General features: G+C 46.0%; 1 protein-coding gene across 1 annotated transcript in view; it reads left to right on the top strand.

The window, feature by feature from the left end:
• Positions 1–6467: 6467 nt before the first annotated feature.
• gabrb1 (gamma-aminobutyric acid type A receptor subunit beta1) overlaps positions 6468–26211 on the top strand; it is a gene marked incomplete at both ends in the record, with an annotated part of 80928 nt that continues 61184 nt past the window's right edge. Inside the window, 3 exons of the mRNA XM_080537881.1 lie at positions 6468–6547; positions 6733–6824; positions 7002–7069. Coding sequence (XP_080394007.1) covers positions 6468–6547; positions 6733–6824; positions 7002–7069 — 240 coding nt within the window. The remainder of the gene's footprint in view (positions 6548–6732; positions 6825–7001; positions 7070–26211) is intronic.

Consider the following 26211-nt stretch of genomic DNA (forward strand, 5'->3'; position numbering starts at 1 on the left):
GTTAGATTCTTAGATTCTTAGATTGTTAAATTAGATTCTTAGATTGTTAAGTTAGATTCTTAGATTGTTAAATTAGATTCTTAGATTCTTAAGTTAGATTCTTAGATTGTTAAATTAGATTCTTAGATTGTTAAATTAGATTCTTAGATTCTTAGATTGTTAAATTAGATTCTTAGATTGTTAAATTAGATTCTTAGATTGTTAAATTAGATTCTTAGATTCTTAGATTGTTAAATTAGATTCTTAGATTGTTAAATTAGATTCTTAGATTGTTAAATTAGATTCTTAGATTCTTAGATTGTTAAATTAGATTCTTAGATTGTTAAATTAGATTCTTAGATTCTTAGATTGTTAAATTAGATTCTTAGATTGTTCAGTTAGATTCTTAGATTCTTAGATTGTTAAATTAGATTCTTAGATTGTTAAGTTAGATTCTTAGATTGTTAAATTAGATTCTTAGATTCTTAGATTGTTAAGTTAGATTCTTAGATTCTTCATTCTTAGATTGTTAAGTTAGATTCTTAGATTGTTAAATTAGATTCTTAGATTCTTAAGTTAGATTCTTAGATTGTTAAATTAGATTCTTAGATTCTTAGATTGTTAAGTTAGATTCTTAGATTGTTAAGTTAGATTCTTAGATTGTTAAATTAGATTCTTAGATTCTTAGATTGTTAAGTTAGATTCTTAGATTGTTACGTTAGATTCTTAGATTGTTAAGTTAGATTCTTAGATTCTTAGATTGTTAAGTTAGATTCTTAGATTCTTCATTCTTAGATTGTTAAGTTAGATTCTTAGATTGTTAAATTAGATTCTTAGATTCTTAAGTTAGATTCTTCATTCTTAGATTGTTAAATTAGATTCTTAGATTGTTAAGTTAGATTCTTAGATTGTTAAATTAGATTCTTAGATTCTTAGATTCTTAAGTTAGATTCTTCATTCTTAGATTGTTAAATTAGATTCTTAGATTGTTAAGTTAGATTCTTAGATTCTTCATTCTTAGATTGTTAAATTAGATTCTTAGATTCTTAAGTTAGATTCTTAGATTCTTCATTCTTAGATTGTTAAATTAGATTCTTAGATTGTTAAATTAGATTCTTAGATTCTTAGATTGTTAAATTAGATTCTTAGATTCTTAATCTAACCTGTTTTGATGAAGACAGTTTACATGGATTCTCTTGTGTTGACTAGCTACCACATTTGTTTACATAAAGCATTTTCATAACGAGTATACCTTTATGTCTCTGGCTGACTGTCTGATATTAATTGGCATTATCTTCTCAGATTGTATTGTCCTAACTCTGTCTCTACCGTGACACTAGGCTGGGTACCTTTTTTCTATTTCATAATAATCGTGGGTTGGTTGTCACTATCGAAAAGTGGATCTCTTTGTTCTTTCGATACCTTATGGTTTTCCTCTGTGTTATCAGTGTAATGTGTGATTGACTCCCACTTAAGGCTTAGCTGTTTATTTAAGTGACAAAAGGCTGTGAGCTGTCGTTTATCGGATTATATTTCACTTACTGGGAAATAAATTTCTGAGATGGAGACTGATGAGAGTTGTTTTTGGGGTTTTCAGGAACCTTCATTGTACTTTTTCCACTGTTGAATTCTGTACTTTCACATGTGCAACACCCTCGTGTGTTCCCTTTTGTCAAAGTAGATCCTTTCTGCCTTTGTCATATTCCAGATGTTATTGTCTTTGTCCCTATCAGCACTGGCAGTGTTACTGTTAGGCCTATTTCAACTTAAGTTACATCTCTAGGGGTGCTGATGCAAAGAAAGAAAAACGGTTATGAAGAAAGGGTAACCACACCTTAGCCAGAACAGTGGAGGGCAATTCCATGTAAATGTCACCCTCACCATGAAAAAAAAAGTAACACTTTTTATAACAAAATCACTTTAAAATGTATCATCAAGGTCGATATTTTGGAGTACAGAATTAAGCTGACCAAATGATTTATGAAATTGCATATTTACCCCCACTACAACAGGAATCACAAACATAAAAAAACTACTTTTTAAATAAACGTAATTGCATGATTTCTTGAAGGGGGATAAAGGCCTAAATGTTCACCCACACCAATTCTCCAGCCTCTCCTTTAGAGATGAGAGGCTGGTGTAGCAATATGTAAATCAATTGTGTAATTTGAGTTTTTCCTTCAACTGTTGAACCTGGTTAAAGTGATATGCTTTTACAGGACAGCCAATGTCACGTCCAACGTTTTTCAGGAAAAGTTGTTATAAAACATGCATTTGAAATGCAATATTACCCAAACTTTCTGTGCAAAGCTAACTTTCACTGATGTATATGTGATCATCAAATAGTCATTCTACTCTCTTTCTAAATGTTATTTTTGTGCGTTACGGATGTGACAATCAAACTAGAGCATTGCGAATAGGCCTACACCAAATGGATATGCGTTAAGCACATAATGACCGTTACATTGTAGCATATTCCACATGTTGCGTTGTGTGTTAATGTTTGTGTAACTCCTGCTTACCGAAATGTAGGCTAGATACGGTCAATAAGATGACTAGCAGAAAGTAGGATACGATCGCGTTCTCACAGAAGAAAAAAGTACCGCTGCTTCACGTTAGTCGGATCATCATCAAAGTGCAGAAAATGCAAGACAATGGTATGAAATCTAACATTTGCATTACGTGTCCATCCTGATGTGTTTCCATATGCATCCATTGTTTATCTAGCAGTGGCGGCTGGCCGATAGAGGGCGCTGGGGCGCCGCCCCCACCTTCACTTCCTAGTTGCATGGACCAGCAGATGGACCAGCAGATGCCTGTAAATGCATTTAACTGCATGAAAAGCACAGTATGCTTTTGTTCCTTTTGCAAATGCTTTCTCTGTTAATCTTATTTTTATATTGAAAATTGCATCATAAATAAATTGTTGCACAACTAAAAATAAAAAATAAATAAAATAAAAAATAAAAAAATAAAAGAGGTGCACCTTGTTCGTGAGGTTCAGTGGATCAAAAGATTCAAAGTTCACGCTTTGAAGCATGAGTGTTCACTGTCCAGTGTTCAGCCCTAACACTACCCGGGTAGATTCAAGTGTTAAGCTTATCTGGGTTCCTGAGATGGGCAGAATGGGTCAATGGTCCGGATGTTCTCTGTAGACAAATCGCACAGCTGGCCACACTGTGTTTCCGTTCCGTCCACAGTCAGTCTTCGTCTCGTGGGTAGGCTCGCCACTGAACCCGCAGGGGTTGAGATACTTTTCTAATCCTGGTCAAAAACCAACCTGTGCATACAGTACAGAGTGCACAGTTAATATCTTCTCTAGACCTCATTAACTCACTTCCATCATCAAAACATCTTCTCATGTATAACCAAATGCTATACTGTACTTCAATCATTGTGAAATGACTAAATATACACCACAAGGTACTTTAGTGCAGATAAAATAATAATAATGTATCATGAACTCTCATATCACAATATCAATTTTAAAGTAAACAGGTGAAATTCTCTCTTTAGCAATATTTATATATTTAAACACTGTATTTAAATGTAACATGTTCTTAACTTATCTCTTAACTTATTCCTTTTAAACAATTTAAATGAACTCATCACTTATATCTTATTTAACTAAAATAACATCATAAAATGACTTCAATAAGTCAACCAAAATGAGTGCATTGCACCTTTAATAGTGCACCACGTGATCACGTGCTACATTTCAGCACGAAGGTGCTAGCTAGCCTGAGAGTTAGCTGCAGTGCTAATAGCATTCATAGCAAATGACAATGATACTATCTGTACCAAAGTAGTGTCAAACATTAGGCATAAATGCCATAACTCCGATTGGTTTTTGTAGAAAGAATATCTCAACAAGGCATCGTGTAGCCAGCTACGTTAGCTAACATGGCTATGCTGTGCATTTTCATTGCTTACCGGAGCTCTCAATGAGCGACCGCAAAACAGACAGGAATCTTCACGTTCACTCTCACACAGGATTCAGCTCCTGACAAACCAAACGACTTATTAATAGTTGATATGAGTGGATTAATCATGAATTTGTGTCCTTTGTGTCGTCTTTTCATACCGGGAGATCATTCAGTTCCCTTCTCGAATGTTCTTCTTTACGTCGGAGAGGGCACGTTGCGATTCATCAACACTGCAGTATAATGCGCATGTGCCATCTAGTGGCGGGACACGAAATTGCAACTCCAGACAGATTCAGGTTTATTGTAGTAGCCATTATGTTTCATGTGGGCTACATCTAGCATAGCCCAGCGTGTATTATCAATGACATAGCCAGAGTGGTATATTAGCAACATTTGGATTGGCGGTAATTCTGTCTATCCTCCATTACAACCCTCACACTTACAGTGTCTTTCTCAGATTACTGTGTTCTTTTTGGGAACCTACCCCTTACTTACAAAGGTCTAAACCTACAGTAAAGTGTGTAATGTGCTGTAAAATTCAAGAACCTATTGATGTAGAAATGACAGCAATGTAGTTAATACAGTAATTGATTTGTGTAATACAGGTCTCTTTGTTTACTGTAAAATAGTTTACTGTACTGTACTGAATGGGCGCCTGTGAAAGGTTTTGGTTGTGCAGTGTTTGGCCTTCAGAGAAAACTTAAAACTTAATTGCAGTTTCAAAGCATTTAAAAAACAGACACAGTACCAGTCAAAAGTTTCGACACACTTCCATATTCAATTGAATGGGAAAGGGTGTCCAAACACACACACACACACACACACACACACACACACACACACACACACACACACACACACACACACACAAGCATGTGCAATTCATCCCATCAAATAAATGAGGACATCTAACTTTCAAATGTTTGAGATATGACAGTTGGTATCAGTGGTTTGTTGTTGATTTTTCAAACTAGGGCACGGCTTTTAACTCTCTAGCAAGCAGCCTTTAACTGAGGCAGAGCCACTCCACCCATCAGGACTCATCCATCTTTAAACAGTGTTGTCCTGTTGATACGTCTTCAGACTCCCTCTGCCCTACCATGCATTGCCCCTTAGAGACAAAGTGAAAACTAAACCAGCACGCATGTGAAGGATAGGTCAAATGCATTTTACACTCAGTAACTCACACAACTGAAACGGGATCAGAATGGTACTCTCACTCTCACACTACTCTCTCATTCTTACACACACGCACTTACACATACACACACACACACACACACACACACACACACACACACACTCTCTCACACACACACACATACACACACACACACACACACACACACACACACACACACACACACTCTCTCTCACACACACACACACACACACACACACACACAACACTGATCCAATATTTTGCTATGATAAGTAGTTCAATGACAGTTTTGTCTTTTGATGATAAGCAATTATCCCAGAAACCACCACTTCTCAATAGACCCCTGGTTGTAATTGAAGTAGACATGTGGCATAGCGTACAGTATGGTGCACAGGAGAAACCGACATCGATTTGGCAAATTAGACGAGAATTCTGTCAATATGATCACTCCAAATAGAATTCTGTCAATATGATCACTCCAAATAGAATTCTGTCAATATGATCACTCCAAATAGAATTCTGTCAATATGATCACTCCAAATAGAATTCTATCTATCGGATGCACGAGCCATTCCGGCTCCTATAGCGTGTCTTATCTCCCCTCATTCTCTCTCTCTCTCTCTCTCTCTCTCTCTCTCTCTCTCTCTCTCTCTCTCTCTCTCTCTCTCTCTCTCTCTCTCTCTCTCTCTCTCTCTCCCTCTCTCTCTCTCTCTCTCTCGCTCTCTCTCTCTCTCTCTCTCTCTCTCTCTCTCTCTCTCTCTCTCTCTCTCATTAATTATTCGTGCGTTGCGATTTTTAATGCGTTTTCTGGGTTTTTTAACAAATGATGAAGTGGAGCTCTAGCCCGTGACGCGTGGCTAACGGACTCCGCTGCTGGGGGGCTGGGGGGCGTCCAGGTACACCTCCTCCTACAATGCGCAGCTCCCAGGACAGACGTGCTTGTGTTGCACGATGCAGCCCCGCATACAGCTGACTAAAGGTGAACGGGGAGCTGCGCTGCTCGATGCTTCTGAATCTGTGAACATCTCCAGCCGACCCACACAGAGGACAGTTCTGCTCGGTGCAAACCCGCTCCGGACACCGCCGTGTCTGTGTCTGCTGAACAGGCTGGAATCAGCCGGAGGAGATGGGATCTGCCTAGCATACTGATACGGCTGCTGCTGCATGCATGGCATCGACACCCCAGGTGAAAAGACTAAGAGAATACCTTTTTTTCTGTGCAAGTCTCTTTGCATTGATTCAACAGAAATAGCGGTGGTGGGTTTTTCCGTGCAAAAGACGTTTTGATGTGGGTGAAACGACGCGCATGCGTTGGGTCTGGGAGTAATCGGGCTGCAGCTGTGACTAAGTTGCATTCCTGAGGTCTTCTTCTCCGAGTCGTCTGATCTGAGTTCTAAGAGATGTGGTCGGCGGGGGACCGCGGGCGCTGGGGGGTCTTTGGTCTGCCCCTCATGGTCGCCATGGTCTGCGGTGCTCAGAGGTGAGATCCCACGGTGTGTGTGTGTGTGTGTGTCGGGGGGGGGGGGGGGGGGGGGGGGTCTTATGGAGGGAGGGGGGTCTTATAGGGGGGTTTTATTTCATCCAGTCTTGCCTGTCCCCTAACTGTGCCGTTTGTAAAGATTCGGATTTCTCTATTTCCTCTATTTCTCTATTTGTACCCCTTAGTACCAACGAGCCTAGCAACATGTCCTATGTGAAAGCGACCGTGGACAAACTGCTCAAGGGGTATGACATTCGTCTGAGGCCTGATTTCGGAGGTAAACACATTTCGGGGGGCGGGGGTGGGGGGGGGGGGGGGTAAAACCTACCCGATGTTCGTTAAGAACTTATCCTAACTCATGTGTTAATGAAGCATCTTACCACCATGTGATGTGCATGGATCGGTTGTCGCAGTGAGTGTGTGACCCTCTGGTACCTGTCTCGTCCCTCTAAAGGTGCCCCTGTGGACGTCGGCATGAGCATCGACATCGCCAGTATCGACATGGTTTCGGAAGTCAACATGGTGAGTAGGGCTATCTTTATCTATCGTATAACGGATTTCCCCCCTTGTGAGGGACGAGAGATACACATGTGCCCCGTGGAAACATATGTGGGCTGGTGTGAGAACACGCACCACGTGATCACCGCTCGGGTCATTTCCTTCTGTCTGCATAATATGTGCGTCTTTTAATGTGCGTCTTTCATCGCTGTCCTCTAGATGAGGTGGATGATGTACTATGTGTTATATATATGTCTATGTGCTTGTTCTGCTTTGCGCCCTCCTTGATTAAGTTGATGGAACGTTTTAACGGAAGGGAAATGAATGATCCACTGCGTTTCAGCACCATGGAGAGATCCGCAATGTGTCAAATCAATCCATATGCATAAACTTCCCTATGGTGTCAGAGCCAGTCAAGACTGAGAATTAACGAGAGAGAGAGAGAGAGGAGGGGGAGAGAGAGAGAGAGAGGAGGGGGAGAGAGAGAGGAGGGGGAGAGAGAGAGAGAGAGAGAGAGGGAGAGAGAGAGAGAGAGGGAGAGAGAGGGGTAGAGAGAGAGAGGAGAGGGAGAGAGAGAGAGAGAGAGAGAGAGAGGAGGGGAGAGAGAGAGAGAGAGAGTGAGCACGTTGGTGCTGCACATGGATATTGCCACTGTTTAGATATTCCCCACACGTGCCTGCACCTACAGAACGGCGAGGTGTCAGAGCCATACAGTACACCCGCACTGAGACAGCGGCCAGTAGGAGACAGATAGAAACATAGTGCTGGTGAGCAATGTGTTGCTGTTTTGGCCTCAATGCAGTAATTATATAACACTGTCAGTGAGTGAGTCAAAAAAGGAGGCACAGAAAAGCCAAATTGTGATGCTGAATTTGGGCACTTAGTGTGCATATCATATCAACGCTGCGTTGTCAGGGTGCCAATGATGGAAAAGCAATGAATTAATGTCTCTGCTACATAACATATGTGCAAATGTTAATGTCTTGCATGTGTGTGTGTGTGTGTGTGTGTGTGTGTGTGAGAGAGAGAGAGAGAGAGAGAGAGAGAGAGAGAGAGAGAGAGAGAGAGAGAGAGAGAGAGAGAGAGAGAGAGAGAGAGAACAAAGTTACCTGAAGGTTCTAATAAAGCAATTTGGGTTTTTCAATCAGTCAAAACCTGAAGTCATGTTGTTTCTATTTGGTTGATGGAACTGTCATGTGCTTGGTCCTAAGACGCTCCCTCTGGGAATGTTATGGGAACAGATTTAGAATAACTGATCCTGAAGCCATAGGAAGGATGAGAACAGATGACAAACATACTGTAGATGGAATATATAATTCTGTGGATGCCTACTATGGCATCACATGGAGAAGACGCATGCACGCACGCACACACACACACGCACACACACACACACACACACGCGCACGCGCACACGCACACGCATACACACACATACACACACACACACACACACACACGTGCACACACAACTCAGACAAGAGGGGAGTGGAAGATCTCTCTCTCACACAGACAATTGTTAGTTACACAAACAGGCACACACTGAAGTTACACCTTCACATTCGGGACCTTTGACGTGACGTGACGTGACATGCATATTGCAGATGTGTGTGTGTGTATGCATGCATGCATGTGTATGTGTGCGTGTCTCATCCATACACACAGGATGAGACACGATGAGTATTTGTGGCAGTAAGAGAGTCTGACAGACAGACAGTCACTGTGGCTGGTCAGCAAACCAGCTGGCCTCTGGAGGGACTTGACAGCACTAGCAGCTTGACACTGGCAGCCATTACTTTACCAAGTGAGCTGCAACCTTCAGAGCTCACTAACAGTCTGGAGACGTGTGCCTGAGTTGGGCGTGAAAGGAGTTGAGATGCTCCTACTGTAGTCACCTGGCGACCAGGGGAATTCTCCACTTGTTTTTTTTCTGTTGCATTTCCAACCTCCAGCACCAAGAGGGCGACGTAGCGCCCTCTCAAACAATGTGTTAATACCCAATTTGCAGATCCATAATACTACAATACTTTAACCAGAACACATAGTACGCACATCACTGTTAACAATGTTCATAGGAGGATTCCAATGATTCCAATCAGATTTAGTAAAAAGGGTGAACATCTTTTGCTAATTGTCTGGATTGTGGAAGCTCATGCAGTGCCCCCTTGAGGATAAACCTTGAATTACATGATAGAGACAGTGGAGATTGACAGGAAGGATGGGTGAGAGAGAGAGAGAAGGGATGACATGCAGGATTGCGTGGCATGCGCCTTAGTGAGCGACGCCACCCAGGCTCCCCCACATTGAGTATATTGAATATGATAAAACATAAACAGACAAAGAACATTTGACACTTTTTAACAGAAATTTGACACTTCAAGTGTAGCAGATACAAAACACGCTGACGGCACCATAATTGTTTTACGCCTTGAGTCTATTTTTAAAAATACACACGTTAACTACTAGTAAATTAACTCGGGAAATGGTCTTGTACTTCTGGAGTTGTCCACTGCTGGTGTCTGCAGGTCAAAAACACAAACGTTACTTTCCTGGTAACAGCTCTGTTAGCTTAGCCTCCAGGAGAAGTGAGTCAAAATACACATGTACATGTGTTTCCTCCCTACTTTGGCTGTTATTGATTGCATAAGGTCACTATTAAAGTTGGTTTGTGTTACTCTGAAGAGGTGTTCATGCTTTTTAGAGAATTCTACACATGTGTCCCAGAAGCTTCAATGAGTTGATCGTCCAAGGAGGCGAAATGCCAAAGTGAAGCTTGACTCTGACCGTGATCTACGCCTTGAAAACATGTCATAGTTGTCTCAAACCCATCAGTAAAAAATAAAGGATATTGGAGTCGCCGGAGACAGTAGAATACTATAGCATAGTGCTTCAGAAGGGGGCTTGCCACAGGTGAATGTCAGCCCGGAGTATCCTCAAAGATATGCAGCCAGCCCAACCACAGTCTGTTTGAACCGATGCTGTCCAAAGGTGGAGCCTCTTAGAGGCCAAAACTCAGAGGCTAACAAACAGCTACTTCCCCCAGGCCATCAGGCTCACGAACAAGCCCACTGTAGACAACTGACTATCATCCACAACCACATCCCAAGCCTACAGACTACCTAAATCTTAATCTCACTCTACTGCTTTTTAATTAGCTTTACTTTACTGCTAATTGTATCCTGTCTTATTTGTCACTCCTGTCCTGTACTATTGTCGCTTTTAAAATCCTGAATTATGCCTATTGCCTTATTGTCTTGTGCTGCAATGTCAGGAACCGAAGCCTAAGAATTTTACTCTCTTACACTAATGTGACGTAACAATAAACCTGATACTTGAAACTTGAAACTTCTGAAATGGCCTCTCAGCCAAGGGTTGTAAAAAGGCTCCATTGAATTATAAATTGGAGGTCACAGGCCTGTATCTGAACAACGGCTTTTATATTATTTACATTCATAGCATTCATACATAAGTCATTTTCACACGAGATACTGAATTTCGCCCAAGTAAAAATAGACAGAGTCAATGATGTGCTGTCATCGTTGAGTTAAGGTTATGAATTGTTTATTAGCTTGGATTGCTCCACTGGGGGAAATGGAAGGTGTCCCAGGATGCATCTGGTTGGACTGTACACACCAACCTGCTTGGACAGCCATTGATTGGGACCCTCTGCCTGGGAATGGGAGGATGGGTAGGGGTTGTGTTTGAATATGTAGGGAGGATGGGTAGGGGTTGTGTTTTAATATGTAGGGAGGAGGGTAGGGGTTGTGTTTTAATATGTAGGGAGGATGGGTAGGGGTTGTGTTTTAATATGTAGGGAGGTGGGTAGGGGTTGTGTTTTAATATGTAGGGAGGTGGGTAGGGGTTGTGTTTGAATATGTAGGGAGGTGGGTAGGGGTTGTGTTTTAATATGTAGGGAGGTGGGTAGGAGTTGTGTTTTAATATGTAGGGAGGAGGGTAGGGGTTGTGTTTTAATATGTAGGGAGGTGGGTAGGGGTTGTGTTTTAATATGTAGGGAGGTGGGTAGGGGTTGTGTTTTAATATGTAGGGAGGATGGGTAGGGGTTGTGTTTTAATATGTAGGGAGGTGGGTAGGGGTTGTGTTTTAATATGTAGGGAGGTGGGTAGGGGTTGTGTTTTAATATGTAGGGAGGTGGGTAGGGGTTGTGTTTTAATATGTAGGGAGGTGGGTAGGGGTTGTGTTTGAATATGTAGGGAGGTGGGTAGGGGTTGTGTTTTAATATGTAGGGAGGTGGGTAGGGGTTGTGTTTTAATATGTAGGGAGGATGGGTAGGGGTTGTGTTTTAATATGTAGGGAGGTGGGTAGGGGTTGTGTTTTAATATGTAGGGAGGATGGGTAGGGGTTGTGTTTTAATATGTAGGGAGGTGGGTAGGGGTTGTGTTTTAATATGTAGGGAGGTGGGTAGGGGTTGTGTTTTAATATGTAGGGAGGTGGGTAGGGGTTGTGTTTTAATATGTAGGGAGGAGGGTAGGGGTTGTGTTTTAATATGTAGGGAGGTGGGTAGGGTTTGTGTTTTTAATATGTAGGGAGGAGGGTAGGGGTTGTGTTTTAATAAGGGAGGTGGGTAGGGGTTGTGTTTTAATATGTAGGGAGGATGGGTAGGGGTTGTGTTTTAATATGTAGGGAGGTGGGTAGGGGTTGTGTTTTAATATGTATGGGAGCATGGGTAGGGGTTGTGTTTTAATATGTAGGGAGGTGGGTAGGGGTTGTGTTTTAATATGTAGGGAGGTGGGTAGGGGTTGTGTTTTAATATGTATGGGAGGATGGGTAGGGGTTGTGTTTTAATATGTATGGGAGGATAGGTAGGGTTTGTGTTTGTGGAGAGGAGGTACATGCCGTAAATGTATTTAATTTATAAAGATCCTGTCATGAATTAACCTTAAATTATTGATTTACAACAACACAATGGTACAGTACTGCTGTTGCTTCCAATGCAACATCCCTGACCATGTCTCCCAGTGGTGATGCAGACATCTGGACTGGGTTTTGGCATAAAGGCTAACTATCTGCACACAAATAATGTGTCAAAATAAAAACTGACTTACAAACACTTACCGTAATCTACAACGTTATCAAACATGTTGTGGAACATCATAGTTAGTAACCTTTAGTCCTAATTGAGGTTAAACTGAAAAAACAACAACAACAAATATCATAGCTTTGGAATAAGCTGAGTAATCATTTCAGATTTCAGTGAGGAGAGTTTTTGATGACGTCATTGTTATCATGTTCTTTCACAGGTCACATGACCTTGCGGTGACATTGACATTGGGAGGAGAGGCGGGTGTGAGAGACTCTATGCTGATCTAGTGCTGGAATGCTGCAGGAGAGGAAGGATTAGAAAGATAGTTCAGATCATTGTCTTGCTCACACCGGCCGTAGTCGCCAGGCATGCTGCGCTGTCGAAGGCAACTGGCGACGCGGACCAGACGACACTGATGCGACTGGAGCTGTAGGAGGTTTGCCATAAGGTCGCGGGGGTCACAATTGTATTTTCCCTCTTCCCGCGAGTTGAGTGATTGGCTGTGGCAACGTTTCTGCCTGAGCAAGGCAGAACATTCATTAGAGAAAGGCGACTGCGTGTGTTCAAGTCTGGGATCCTGTTCCTGGTTGTCTGTGTTCTGGAGGCCATGGGGGTGCTTTCTCAGTAGAGTCGTGAATCTCTGTTCAGTCGAGAGTTACTGTTGCGAACATTTACCAATGAAGTGCATGTTTCAGTAAGTAACGATATGTTTTCCAGGTGTGCAACACTTCAAACAATGTGTTTTACAGGCCTCATCAAGCCTTCTGAACCCCTGCTTTTACAGTTGTAAAGACTTATTAACGGGTGCTTACGGTACATCTCGTGCTTAGCCATGTGACATGTCTGACACAAGTTCTATCTGACTTATTATTTTTGGATCAAGACAGAGGAACGTGTTCAGGCTATTTAACGGTCTGATCGCTGCATGACTGTAACATCTGAGAGAGCACTCTGTGTTCCACTTTAACACTTTGCATCGGGCTGAGATAGCAGGTCATTCTGCCCTTGTGGCTGGTTTAAGACTATCTCTTTCCCCCTTGCTTCTCTATCTCTCTCTCCTCTCCTCTCTCGCTGACTTACTCTCTCTCTCTCTCTCTCTCTCTCTCGGGACAAACCTTCTCTATGTGCTCAGCTTTCACGTTGCAGATAGTACAGTTGTTAGCGAACGTTTCTCCAACGTTCTGCGTATGTGACGTGCGGGTGGCTGTACTTTTAAGACCTTGAGTGATACAGATACACACAAAGTTGTGGTTTGGAGAAATGTGCAAAAGCAGTTTTGTTGTCATGGCAACCACAATGGAACTGCTTTGACTCTGTGTCACCGTCCATTTCCTCAGAGATTCCGGTGGAGATTTGAAGGCAGCGTTGCGTTCTCAAGGTTAGAGAGGGAGAGTGTGTGTGTGGGGGGGAGGGGGGACACAATGTGTATGTGGTTAGTAAACTGTAAAGCCATGACTCTAATAAAATTAGAGCCACACCCATCTAAACTCTCTGTCAGGCTTATGGAAGCGGGATTGTGCCAAAATCAATGAAGCGGCCAGGCAGGCAGGCAATAATGACTTTATTGGTTGTCAATGAAATTGCAGTTAATGCCCTCACCCCTCTCGACATGTGTCCTTTGTTCCACTGGCCGACCGAAAAATGTAATTATGCTTTATGTGTTTCGAGAGCTCCCCATTGTTTCAGGAGTCTTAAGAACCGTGTGACTTCTTCTCCTCCTGCCCTTCTGGACTTCTTCTTCTGTATCTCCATGGCGGCTCCTCCTCTATTAAACGCCTTATGAAGCCCTCATAGAAGCTTCTGGTCAGAGGTTATTGATCGGTATGGGAGATTGATGTGTCCGGCGCCTCCTTTGGATGAGGATTTATGTGATTCTCTGCCGATAGCTCAGTTCATCTCAGTTCATCTCAGCTCATCTGCACTTATATAGCGCCTTTATCCAAAGTGCTTTACAACGGCCTCTCATTCACCCATTCACACACCAATGGCGGCAAGCTACCATGCAAGGCGCCGGCCCCGCTCACTGGGAGCAATTTGGGGTTCAGTGTCTTGCCCAAGGACACTTCAACATGTGGCCAGCCGTGGCTCGAACCGCCGATCTGCCAACCTTGCGATCATTAGACGCCGGCTCTACCTCCTGACCCACAGCCTCATCTCAGTTCATCTCAGTTCATCTCAGTTCATCTCAGCGGTGGAGAAAGATCAAGGTGTCACGGCAGGTTCTCAGTTCAAACAACTCATGTAAACTCCAGAGCGCTCCATGCCCTATGACCAGGGGTCCAAGCACTGGCCTGTCATTTACTGCTTTCTGCCTCCCTTTTTAAATATGTCTTAATAGAGTGCTAGCTATTGTTTCAGAAATCGTCACTTGAAAGTTTCTGTCATAATACTGTTATAATCAAAACTGAAAATGGCTAAAATGGACCGATTTTGTCTCTCAGTCCTCAAAAATGATTTGACACTCGTTGAAACTTTTTAGCGATTTTCTAAGACTAGGTAGTTCAGATCAATTCGACTGTTCTAAAGCGGCTGCTGATCTGGGCTGGGGCTTTAGAGACCTCTGGTATTGACGAAGGTAACAACCAAGGCCCTTTACTAGTAAATGTTACAGTGAAGCTCATGTCTTCCTTGTTTGAATACAGGATATAGAGTTCCCTGCCAGTAATGGGGCGGCTGTGGGTCAGGAGGTAGAGCTGCCGTCTAATGATCACAAGGTTGGCAGATCGGCAGTTCGAGCCCCGGCTGGCCACATGTCAAAGTGTCCTTGGGCAAGACACTGAACCCCAAATTGCTCCCAGTGAGCGGGCCGGCGTCTTGCATGGCAGCTTGCCGCCATTGGTGTGTGAATGTGTGTGTGAATGGGTGAATGAGAGGCTGTTGTAAAGCACTTTGGATAAAGGTGCTATATAAGTCAGTACATTTATCCCATTTAAATGCTGAGAGGATATTCCTGTAGTTTCTGAGGCATTTATATATTACAGCACCATAACAAACTTCATTTAGAAAAGAGAGCCTGTGTTTCAGATTCATGAATGAACAACATGTGACACGGTCTGGTCAACCAATCAAAATGTTCAGACTTTTATTTTGAAACATGGAAATACATTTCAATGTTGTTGAAAATCACAAGTCAAACTCGCTAGTCAAGCCAAAATACTGCAATGCAATGGATTCGGTGAGTAATCCCCACTGCTACCTAGTTAACTAGAACACTACTTTACATTGTTAGCAGGTTCACACAACAACAAGCTGTGTTAGTTGACTAGCGAGTGTGTCGTTGATTTTAAACAACACTGAAATGTATTTCGAAAGAAAAGTCTGAAAAGTCTGAAAAGTCTGAACATTAAATCATGTGTAAACCACCATGTCTCATATGTTCTCTGATGAGATCCAATGGGAGTCAATGGTACTGTAGACTTAAGGGGGGCGGCTGTGGCGCAGGAGGTAGAGCCGCCGTCTAATGATCGCAAGGTTGGCAGATCGGCGGTTCGAGCCCCGACTGCCCACATGTCGAGGTGTCCTTGGGCAAGACACTGAACCCCAAATTGCTCCCAATGACCGGACCCTTGCATGGCAGCTTGCCGCCACTGGTGTGTGAATGTGTGTGTGAATGGGTGAACGAGAGGCTGTTGTAAAGCGCTTTGGAATAACACGTTATATAAGTCAGTCCATTTACCATTTACCTAAATGATGACACAAACACGCTGTTCCCCCTTCTCATTTGCCACACAGTTAGGGGTTCTAAGTGATAGAGAGCATGCAAGATTGTGGCTGACCCCTCACATCCAGCTCACAGTTTGTTTGCATGACTCCCTTCTGGACAGCGGTACAGGGCCACCAGGACAAAAACATCACAACACTTGAACAGTTTCTTCCCCAAAGCCACAGCCCTCCTCAATAACTCCTGATCATTGCACCTTGCACTTTACATGTTCTTGCACTAAGTTGTACAGTATATTTATTCACTCATATTCACTCATTGGTACTGTATATTTTGTCTTAAGTATTGTTGTGTTGTCGTCTTGCTGTTGTATGTTTATTTTATTTATTTAACCCTTATTTTACCAGGCGAGACAATTAAGAACACAATTCTTATTTACAATGCCGGCCTGCAATAAGGGGAAAGGGGAGGGGGGCTGAAAGATAAAACATGTTAAAAACAAAGCACAATAAGCATTAAACACATGCATGTAACACAAACAATACAACAAAAGCACTAACGGACATCAAGAATGGAATACAACAGTAAGCACAAAAAGCAGACAGGCAACACAAGACAATACAATACAACAAAACGCACTGGGACACAGCCAAGCAAACACAACAATACAGCAGTAAGCACTGATACACAGTCAGGAAAGACAATAATACAACAATAAGCGCTGGGACACAACCAATCAACACAGCGATACAACATGGACACTAAGACAGCCAGTAAACAAACCAATACAACGATACACACTGAGACACAGTCAAGCAAACATAAATACGGTACAACAATAACCACTGAGACACAGCCACCAAATACAACAACAGCAATAAGCACTTACGAAACAGGCCAACAAACATTAGAAAACAGTATTAACATTAACACAGAAAAGCGTATGGGGGCATAAAAACAAGTGCAGGTGGACAGAGGGGGTGTGTAAAGGGAATGAATACAAGTGCTGCCCTACAGAGAAGAGAAGCATGTGCAGGAATCAGTGAGGGTGTCTGAAATAGTGAGTCTGAAGGCAGAGAGGGAGATGAGTTTATCCAGTTTGAGGGTTTTTTGCAGAGCATTCCAGTCAGAGGGGGCAGCAAACTGGAATGATGCACGGCCAAGGGAAGTGGTAGATTTGGGAATTTTTAGTTGGATGTGGAGTGAGGATCGGGTGTTGCGAGTGACAGGCAGAGGGTGAAGCAGGTGACACAGATAGGGGGGTGATAGGTGGAGGAGGGTTTTATAGATGAGGGTGAGCCAGTGCATGTGACGGCGGGTGTGAAGGGAGGGCCAGTTGACCAGGGAGTAAAGAGTGCAGTGGTGGGTACTCTAGGGGGCGTCAGTGGCGAACCGGATGGCGGAGTGATACAGTGTGTCGAGCGTGGAGAGTGTAGCTTTGCATGCAGACCTGTAGATTGTGTCGCCGTAGTCGAGCATGGGGAGAATGGTCATTTGAATGAGGGTGCGTTTAGCGGATGAAGTGAAGGAGTGACGGTTTCTATAGAGAAAGACAAGTATGTTGTATGTACTGTAGCTTGTTCAGCATGGTAGAATACCAAGTCATGTTCCTAGAGCACTGCATATGGCCAATAAAGTTGAATTGAATTGAAGTGATGTGTATGCAGAGTGATATGTATGCAGAGTGATATGTATGCAGAGTGATGTGTATACAGAGTGATGTGTATATGATATGTATGCAGAGTGATGTGTATGCAGATGTGATATGTATGCAGAGTGATATGTATGCAGCGTGATGTGTATGCAGAGTGATGTGTATGCAGAGTGATGTGTATGCAGAGTGATGTGTATGCAGAGTGATGTGTATGCAGAGTGATATGTATGCAGAGTGATATGTATGCAGAGTGATGTGTATGCAGAGTGATGTGTATGCAGAGTGATGTGTATGCAGAGTGATATGTATGAGTGATGTGTATGCAGAGTGATGTGTATGCAGAGTGATGTGTATGCAGAGTGATGTGTATGCAGAGTGATATGTATGCAGAGTGATATGTATGCAGAGTGATGTGTATACAGAGTGATGTGTATGCAGAGTGATGTGTATGCAGAGTGATGTGTATGCAGAGTGATATGTATGCAGAGTGATGTGTATGCAGATGTGAGACATCTCCCTCCACGTGAGGCAGCTGCTGCTGCAGTGGAGCTGCTGTGTCTTTGTGCTTCTCTCAGCCCTGAAATAATAAATAATATCTCTGAGGAGGCGGCTGGGGACGTTGCGCTAAGAAGCTCTGTGAGAGGAATTTCAAGCGAGTTGCTTAATTTGTTCAACCCCTTCCTGTGTCAAAGCCAGGCGCCACCATGTCCACTCACCAAACACTTTATTAGGAACACTATACTAATACTGGGTAGGGCCATGATTGCATCACGCAATTCCTGCAGATTCTTCAGGTGCACTTTCAAGCTGTGAACCTCCCGTTCTGCCATATCCCAGAGGTGTTCTATTGGATTCAGATCCGGTGATGGTAAATGGATAATATAAAGGAGGATATAGCGCTTTTTTTGCTGCTCCAAAGCTGCTCCAAAGCGCTTTACAACGGCCTCTCATTCACTCATTCACACACACATTCACACACCAATGGCGGCAAGCTGCCATGCAAGGCGCCGGCCCGCTCACTGGGAGCAATTTTTTTGGGGGGTTCAGTGTCTTGCCCAAGGACACTTCGACATGTGGCCAGCCGGGGCTCGAACCGCCGATCTGCCAACCTTGTGATCATTAGGCGGCGACTCTACCTCCTGAGACACAGCCACCCCGCCCCGGTGAAAGGGAAGGCCACTGAAGAACACTAAACACATGTTCATGAAACCAGTTTAAGACGACTTTTGCTTTGTCAATATGGCGCCCTTATCATGCTGGCCATTAGAAGATGGGGACATCGTGGCCATGAAGGGATGCACATGGTCAGCAACAACACTCAAAGGTATTAGCAATACTGAGCAAGGCACTCATAGGCTGTCGTATTAAAGTGATGATTGATTGGTATGAACAGGCCCAAAGTGTGCCGAGAAAACCTTCCCCACACCGTTACATGACTAGAATGAATGAGAAGGTGTCCAGGTGTTCCTAATAAAGTGTCCAGTGAGTGTGTACTCACCCAGAGACGGCGCTCATTTCGTCTGTTACAGACAGATTGCACACGAGTGTGTTACTCCATCTATACTCATTCAATTTAATGGGAGTCAATGGTACTGTAGACTTAAGGGGGCGGCTGTGTCGCAAGAGGTAGAGCCGCCGTCTAATGATCACAAGGTTGGCAGATCAGTGGTTCGAACCGACTGGCCACATGTCGAAGTGTCCTTAGGCAACACACTGAACCCCAAATTGCTCCCAATGACCGGACCGGCGCCTTGCATGGCAGCTGAGTGGTTCTACTGTACTGACCCATTAGGAGGGGCTGTTAATTAGGGCTGGGACGACGCGTCGACTTGCGTAATGTGCGTCGGTGCGTCGCAAATAAACAACAGTTACGAGCGACGTGTCATTGATTTTCAACAACGCTTAACTCGCGTTTTTATTTTGAAGACGCGAAAACGAAAACGAAAGTCTATAATATCAGAATGTGCCTCTTGTTGTCTTTCAGAGTCAGAGAACAGATACCAAACTGCCGACATGTTTGCTATAATTATATTACTTGGCAGTAGGTAGTCATCACTCAATGCTCGTCTCATTTACAGAACAGCATGGTTTGCTTGCACTGTTTGATCGCGTCATAAAAAAATAACGTCTCACATTGGCGAACATTCACACGGAACACGGAATGGCCGAACTCCGACTGTGCTGTAAAGTGGGTGGAGTATGGACTCCGCACATGCGATAGTATGTATACTAGTATACTAGATAGTGTAGTGACTACATTATGGGTTCATGTTCTCTTCTTACTGTTGGTTGTGTAGTGGGAGGGAACCAGTTCTGGCACTAGGGGCAGAGGGGAGGATTATTAACGTTGCAACTTCCTGTTTAGACACAACAGTTTTGGTGATCTATTTTCTGGTCCTGTACTGAGAGTACAAGTTGTTATTTTGATTAAACAGTTATCATTACGTTGCCTACGTCTTTCCTTTTTCCTCCGGCACTACACTGGTGACCCCGACGTGGATTTTTGTTAACGTAATTGTGTACAAAAACCAGCGAACGAACATTACAATCCTGCAAAATGTCCGGGCGAGGAAGACGTTCAAACCAGCGGCAGCCATCACCATCCCCTGTCAGGGTAACGCGTGGTGCGCACACTCCCACTCTCAAGCTACCAGAGTTCTGGGACTCAACGCCTGCTGCATGGTTTGCTATTGTAGAGGCACATTTCAGCAAAAGTGACATCGATGACGACGACGACCGGTACAACCATGCTGTGGCAATGTTGGGCAGCTCCACCGCAGCTCGAGTGGTAGGTTTTTTGTCTGCTCCCCCGACGACGAACAAATATGAGCGCCTCAAGGCCCTGCTTCTAGAGACATTTGAACTGTCCACTGCGGAGAGGGTGCGTCGCCTATTTGCCATGTCGGACTTGGGTGACGAGAGGCCTTCTGCGCGCATGGAGAGGATGCTAAACCTGCTCGGTACAGAAGACCCCATGATCCTCTTCACAGAGCTGTTCATGCGCACATTGCCAGCTCAAGTTAGGATGGCGCTGGCCAACACCGCCATCATGGAGCCCCGCGCCCTGGCCAGGGATGCGGACCGGTTCGTCTTGGCCATGCCTCAACGGTCCCCCGACCTGCTCGCTCCCGCGGCCGCCCCGCCACCCGACCGTCGCAGGAGAGCGAAGGATGACGCCAGACCTTCTGGCCAGCAGGGTAACGCTGCGGGCCATTGTTTCTACCACGCCACTTTTGGCGCCAAGGCCAAACGGTGCCGCTCACCCTGCACCTTCGGACCGACGGGAAACGGCGGGGCCGGCACTCAGTAGTGGCCCTGAGCGCTGGCGTCACCAACAGGCTGCTCTTCATACAAGACACCGCCTCTGGTCGCAGTTTCCTTTGTGACACAGGTGCCCAGTGGAGCATCATTCCGGCAGAGAGATCGGATGTGGCGAAGGAGGAGCGTGGTCCGCAGTTGGCAGGCGCGGACGGCACACCTATCTGCTCTTATGGCACTAGGGCGGTGGACGTGTGCTTCGGAGGGCAATGCTTTTCGTGGGATTTTGCCATAGCGGCTGTCACATTTCCCCTCCTTGGTGCGGATTTTCTGTGCGCCCACAACCTGTTGGTGGACGTGGGGAACAGGCGCCTGGTCAACTCACAGACTTTCGCTTCCTTCGCCTGTACGCAGGGGGAGGCGGTCTACAGCGGGTGGTCCAATACGCTCGCCGAAAGTGACCAGTACCTTCGGCTGCTCGCCGAATTCCCCGACCTTACCAAGCCCACCTTCTCCGCGCCCACGGTGAAACACGGAGTGGAGCACCACATCGAGACCGAGGGGCCTCCCCTCCACGCCAGGGCCAGGCGCCTCAACCCGGAGAAGCTGGCCATCGCCAGGGCGGAGTTTGCGCATATGGAGCAGGTGGGCATCGTTCGGCGCTCGAGCAGCCCCTGGGCGTCTCCCCTGCACATCGTCCCTAAGTCAGACGGCGGGTGGCGCCCATGTGGGGACTACCGCCGCCTCAACGACGCGTCCAAGCCTGACCGCTACCCGGTCCCACATGTCCAGGACTTTTCAGCGAACCTGGCAGGCAAACGCTTCTTCTCCAAAGTGGACCTGGTACGGGGGTACCATCAGGTGCCGGTGCACCCCGAGGACGTCCCTAAGACGGCCGTAATCACGCCATTTGGACTCTTCGAGTTTCTGCGGATGCCGTTCGGCCTGAAGAACGCGGCGCAGACCTTCCAACGCCTCATGCACTCGGTGCTCCGGGACCTACCATTCCTCTTCGTCTACTTGGATGACATCCTCGTCGCAAGCACCACGGAGGAGGAGCACCTGTCCCACCTCCGGGCCCTTTTCACACGGCTCAGCCAACATGGGCTGATTGTCAATCCGGCGAAGTGTGAGTTCGGACGGAACACCATCGACTTTCTCGGGCACCGGGTCTCCGCAGAGGGGGTGACCCCCCTCCCCTCGAAGGTGGAAGCTGTCGCTGCTTTCCCGCGCCCCAGCACAATCAGCGAGCTCAAGGGGTTCATCGGGATGGTAACCTTCTACTATCGCTTCCTCCACCACATCGCTCACATCCTGCGGCCTCTGTACGATGCCCAGAAGGGCAAGACTCTGAAGCAGCCGGTGGACTGGACGGCGGAGCGTGTCAAAGCCTTTCAGGACACCAAGGCGGCCCTGGCCCGCGCTGCCATGTTGGCCCACCCCTCGCCCTCGGCACCCACTGCTCTCACCACGGACGCCTCTGACTTTGCTGTGGGAGCGGTGTACGAACAGTGGGTTGGGGACGCCTGGCAGCCTCTTGCATTCTTCAGCCGCCAGCTGTCTCCCAGAGAGCAAAGGTACAGCACATTCGACAGGGAGCTCCTCGGGCTGTGGCTTGCTGTCAGACACTTCCGTTTTTTACTGGAGGGCCGCGAGTTTACGGCCTACGTGGACCACAAGCCACTCACGCACGCCATGTCCAAGGTGGCGGAGCCGTGGTCCGACCGCCAACAGCGCCAGCTCGCCTACATATCCGAGTTCACCACAGACATCCAGCACGTTGCTGGGAAGTCCAACCAGGTCGCGGATTGTCTCTCCAGGGCGGTGGTTGGTGCGGTCCAACTGGGTTTGGACTACGCGCGCATGGCTGCAGACCAGGCCGCCGACCCCGCCGTCCAGGCTCTCAAGTTGTCGGACACAGGACTGCGCCTAGAAGAGGTGGTTTTCGGTGACGCAGGGGCCACGCTCCTGTGCGACGTCTCCATGGGTCAGCCACGACCGGTGGTCCCCGCCAACTGGAGGCGCCCCGCCTTCGAGGCGATACACGGCTTGTCTCACCCTGGTAGGAAACCGTCCTCACGGCTGGTGTCAGAGAAATTCGTCTGGCATGGGCTCAAGAGGGATGTGAGGGCCTGGGTAGACACGTGCATCGCCTGCCAGCGCGCCAAGGTGCATCGACACGTCAAGGCCCCCCTGGAGCAGTTCTCTGTGCCTGAGCGGAGGTTCGATCATGTAAACGTGGACCTGGTAGGGCCGCTGCCCCCCTCGCACGGATACACCTATCTCTTTACCATGGTGGACAGGACGACTCGCTGGCCGGAGGCAGTTCCGCTCTCCTCAACGACAGCCCCCGACCTGGCCCGGGCGTTCATCGCGGTGTGGGTCTCCCGCTACGGCACCCCTGCTGATCTCTCCTCTGACCGTGGCTCACAGTTTACTTCAGAGCTGTGGGCAGCGGTGGCGGAGAATCTGGGGGTCAAGCTCCACCGCACAACCGCCTATCACCCGCAGGCGAACGGGCTCTGTGAGCGTTTCCATCGATCCATGAAGGCCGCCCTTCGAGCCAGCCTCACGGACAGCGACTGGCTTGACAAGCTGCCGTGGGTCATGCTGGGGCTCAGGACAGCGCCTAAGGAGGACCTCCAGTCGTCGTCCGCTGAGCTGGTGTTTGGACAGCCGCTGCGGGTCCCCGGTGACTTCATTCCCAAGTCAACGGAGCCCTGGTCCGCCGCCGCTCAGCGCGCCTCCCTGCTGGACAGCGCCAGGACCTTCGTCCCGGTCCCGACTACGCAGCATGGTGTCCCTACTTCGAGGGTGCCCCCGGAGCTGCACTCAGCGAGGTTCGTTTTCATTCGTCATGATGGCCACAGGACTCCACTACGTCCTCCTTATGACGGGCCTTTCCGTGTCATCGAGGCCGGAGCCAAGAACTTCATGGTTGACATGGGGGGTAGGCCTGAGTGTGTGTCCGTTGATCGCCTCAAACCGGCCCACTTGGACCTTGAACTGCCCCTGGACTTGGCCCTGCCACCGCGCAGAGGCCGGCCTCCAGTCCTACCTCCCCTGCCGCGCCCTGGCCATTCCCCCCTCCGACCCCGACAACCCCCCGCAGCTCGCGAGCCCCCGGTCGTCACTGCCCCCCGTCCTTCCCTGCAGGAGGACGTGATGGGCGATGTCACACCTCCTCCCGCACCTCCTGACTTTACCTACGATCGTAGGGGCCGGGCCATACGCCCTCCTCGCCGTGAGGATTTCCAATATTGAGGTGAACACTGGGGGGGCTGGTGTAGTGACTACATTATGGGTTCATGTTCTCCTCTTACTGTTGGTTGTGTAGTGGGAGGGAACCAGTTCTGGCACTAGGGGCAGAGGGGAGGATTATTAACGTTGCAACTTCCTGTTTAGACACAACAGTTTTGGTGATCTATTTTCTGGTCCTGTACTGAGAGTACAAGTTGTTATTTTGATTAAACAGTTATCATTACGTTGCCTACGTCTTTCCTTTTTCCTCCGGCACTACAATAGTAGTATAATCATGCGAGCTTTTATCGACCGGAGATCTCCGACACAGTCGTACATCAATGGCGCGGTTAAGGCTTATCCCTCTGAACCTGGCCGATCATTCGGTGCATCCCTACTCTCAAGTATTGTGATTTTCTGTCGTTTTTCTTTAGACATGCCATCATTATGAACAGCTAAGATACTGTAACTTGTTGACCTCCTAACTGTCTCTCGCGACGCGCCCGCCCCGCACTGACCTATAATAATAATAATAACCAGGAGGCAGGCGGGGGGAGAGAGGAGGGGGGGAGAGAGAGGAGCGTGGGAGGGGGAGAATGTTATATTGTTACTGAGATCGTTATTGTTACTGAGAGGTATAGTTACGGTATTCCGGTTAGAGTTTCACTCGAATTGCACTAATTAGAGGATTTTATGTTGGTATTTATTTTGGTATTCCTCCTGAAAATGACTTGAACTTGCCTACTGCATTACTTGCGCTTTTCCTTTTATTTGAAGTTAACTTTTATATTTTATAATATTATATTTTATGTTGGACTGTAAGAAAGAGAGGATATTTTTTGTTGTGGAATATTGCCCTGCAGTGCAGAAGCCTAATTTATATATTTGTACAAGAATAATTGAATAAAATACTGAAATGTTAATAAGAGAAGTTTTTGACATTTATTTGGGGAAAATTAAGTGATACATTAATCGAACAGTAAAAATAATAATCGTTAGACCAATCGTTAAATTAGTCGTTAGAGTAATCGACCAGCCGGAAAAATAATCGCTAGATTAATCGTTAGAAAAATAGTCGTTAGGGACAGCCCTACTGTTAATGGACCCACATCTCATCAGATGGTCCAGTGGCGTGTCCTATAATATCATATATTGTCCTATTACCACCGTGCCGCCGGTCCAGCCAGCGTGAGCGGCGTGGGATCAGATATGATGGCAGAGACAGGACTGAGAGGCAGAGGGCATCAGGGTTAATGTTAATGTGATCACTCTGCCTGACCTCTGACCTCACTCTGCCTGACCTGCATCTCTCTGGGAACTTCACAGACAGGAAGCTGCTCTCCTCTCCTCCTACGAGGAGCTGGACTATAGTTTTATTGAATTGTCACTTTCTTACCTGTGTGTTACTGCATGCAGAAGGTGTTGGCATGGAAACAAGGGGAGGGATGGGAGACAGTGGGTGGTTGCGGGCACAGGAAGAGGCGGGGCCAGGGTGAAGGGAAGGATGTGAGAGTCTCTCCAGTGAGCTTGTGTGTGAACACATCTGGGGTGGACTGATTGGGATTCCGTGTCCGTTTGAATTCCTGAATTGATGAGAATTCAGATGAATTCATCTCTGCTATGCAGACCTGTTCCCTGAAGTCCTCTCTCCATAATAATAATAATTTGCCATTTAGCAGACACTTTTAATCCAAAGAGACTTACAATTACGAATTACAGGGACATTCCCCCTGGAGTAACCGAGGGCTAAGTGCCTTACTCAAGGACACACTAGTAGTGGCGTGGTTTCAGGCGGGATTTGAACTCACAACCTTCTGATCACAAGTCCAACTCACTATCCACTAGACCACCACTACCCCTATAATAATCAGACACAGTCTTAACTATCGGCTGGTTACAAGTGCATCTATCCCTTCAAAACCAAACATGACATGTTGTTTCATACCTATTCGCTAGCACATGTTTATGAAATAGAATGGTGTTATAATGCAACAACTTACAACACACAAATGCTTTTATTTGTTTATCTATTTGCAGTAGTAATGACAGGATTGAACCTGATGATGCAAGTTGTTTGTCTCTCTTTCATCCGTTACCCATGATCCATTATTACACTATTGTTCTCAATTCAATCCTGTTGTTATGTCGATAATTATAATTTTGAGTTTCGATAAGTTTCAATAAAACGTGATCGTCAGTGAGGAGGAAGAGATATACTGTCTAAAGCGTTCTTAAAGGTCAAAGTGGGACATTTACATTTACATGTTTGACATTTAGCAGACGCCTTATTCCAAAGCGTCTTACAATCGATA

Source organism: Nansenia antarctica (assembly GCF_963989245.1).
Source record: "Nansenia antarctica genome assembly, chromosome: 8".
Lineage (NCBI taxonomy): Eukaryota > Metazoa > Chordata > Actinopteri > Argentiniformes > Microstomatidae > Nansenia > Nansenia antarctica.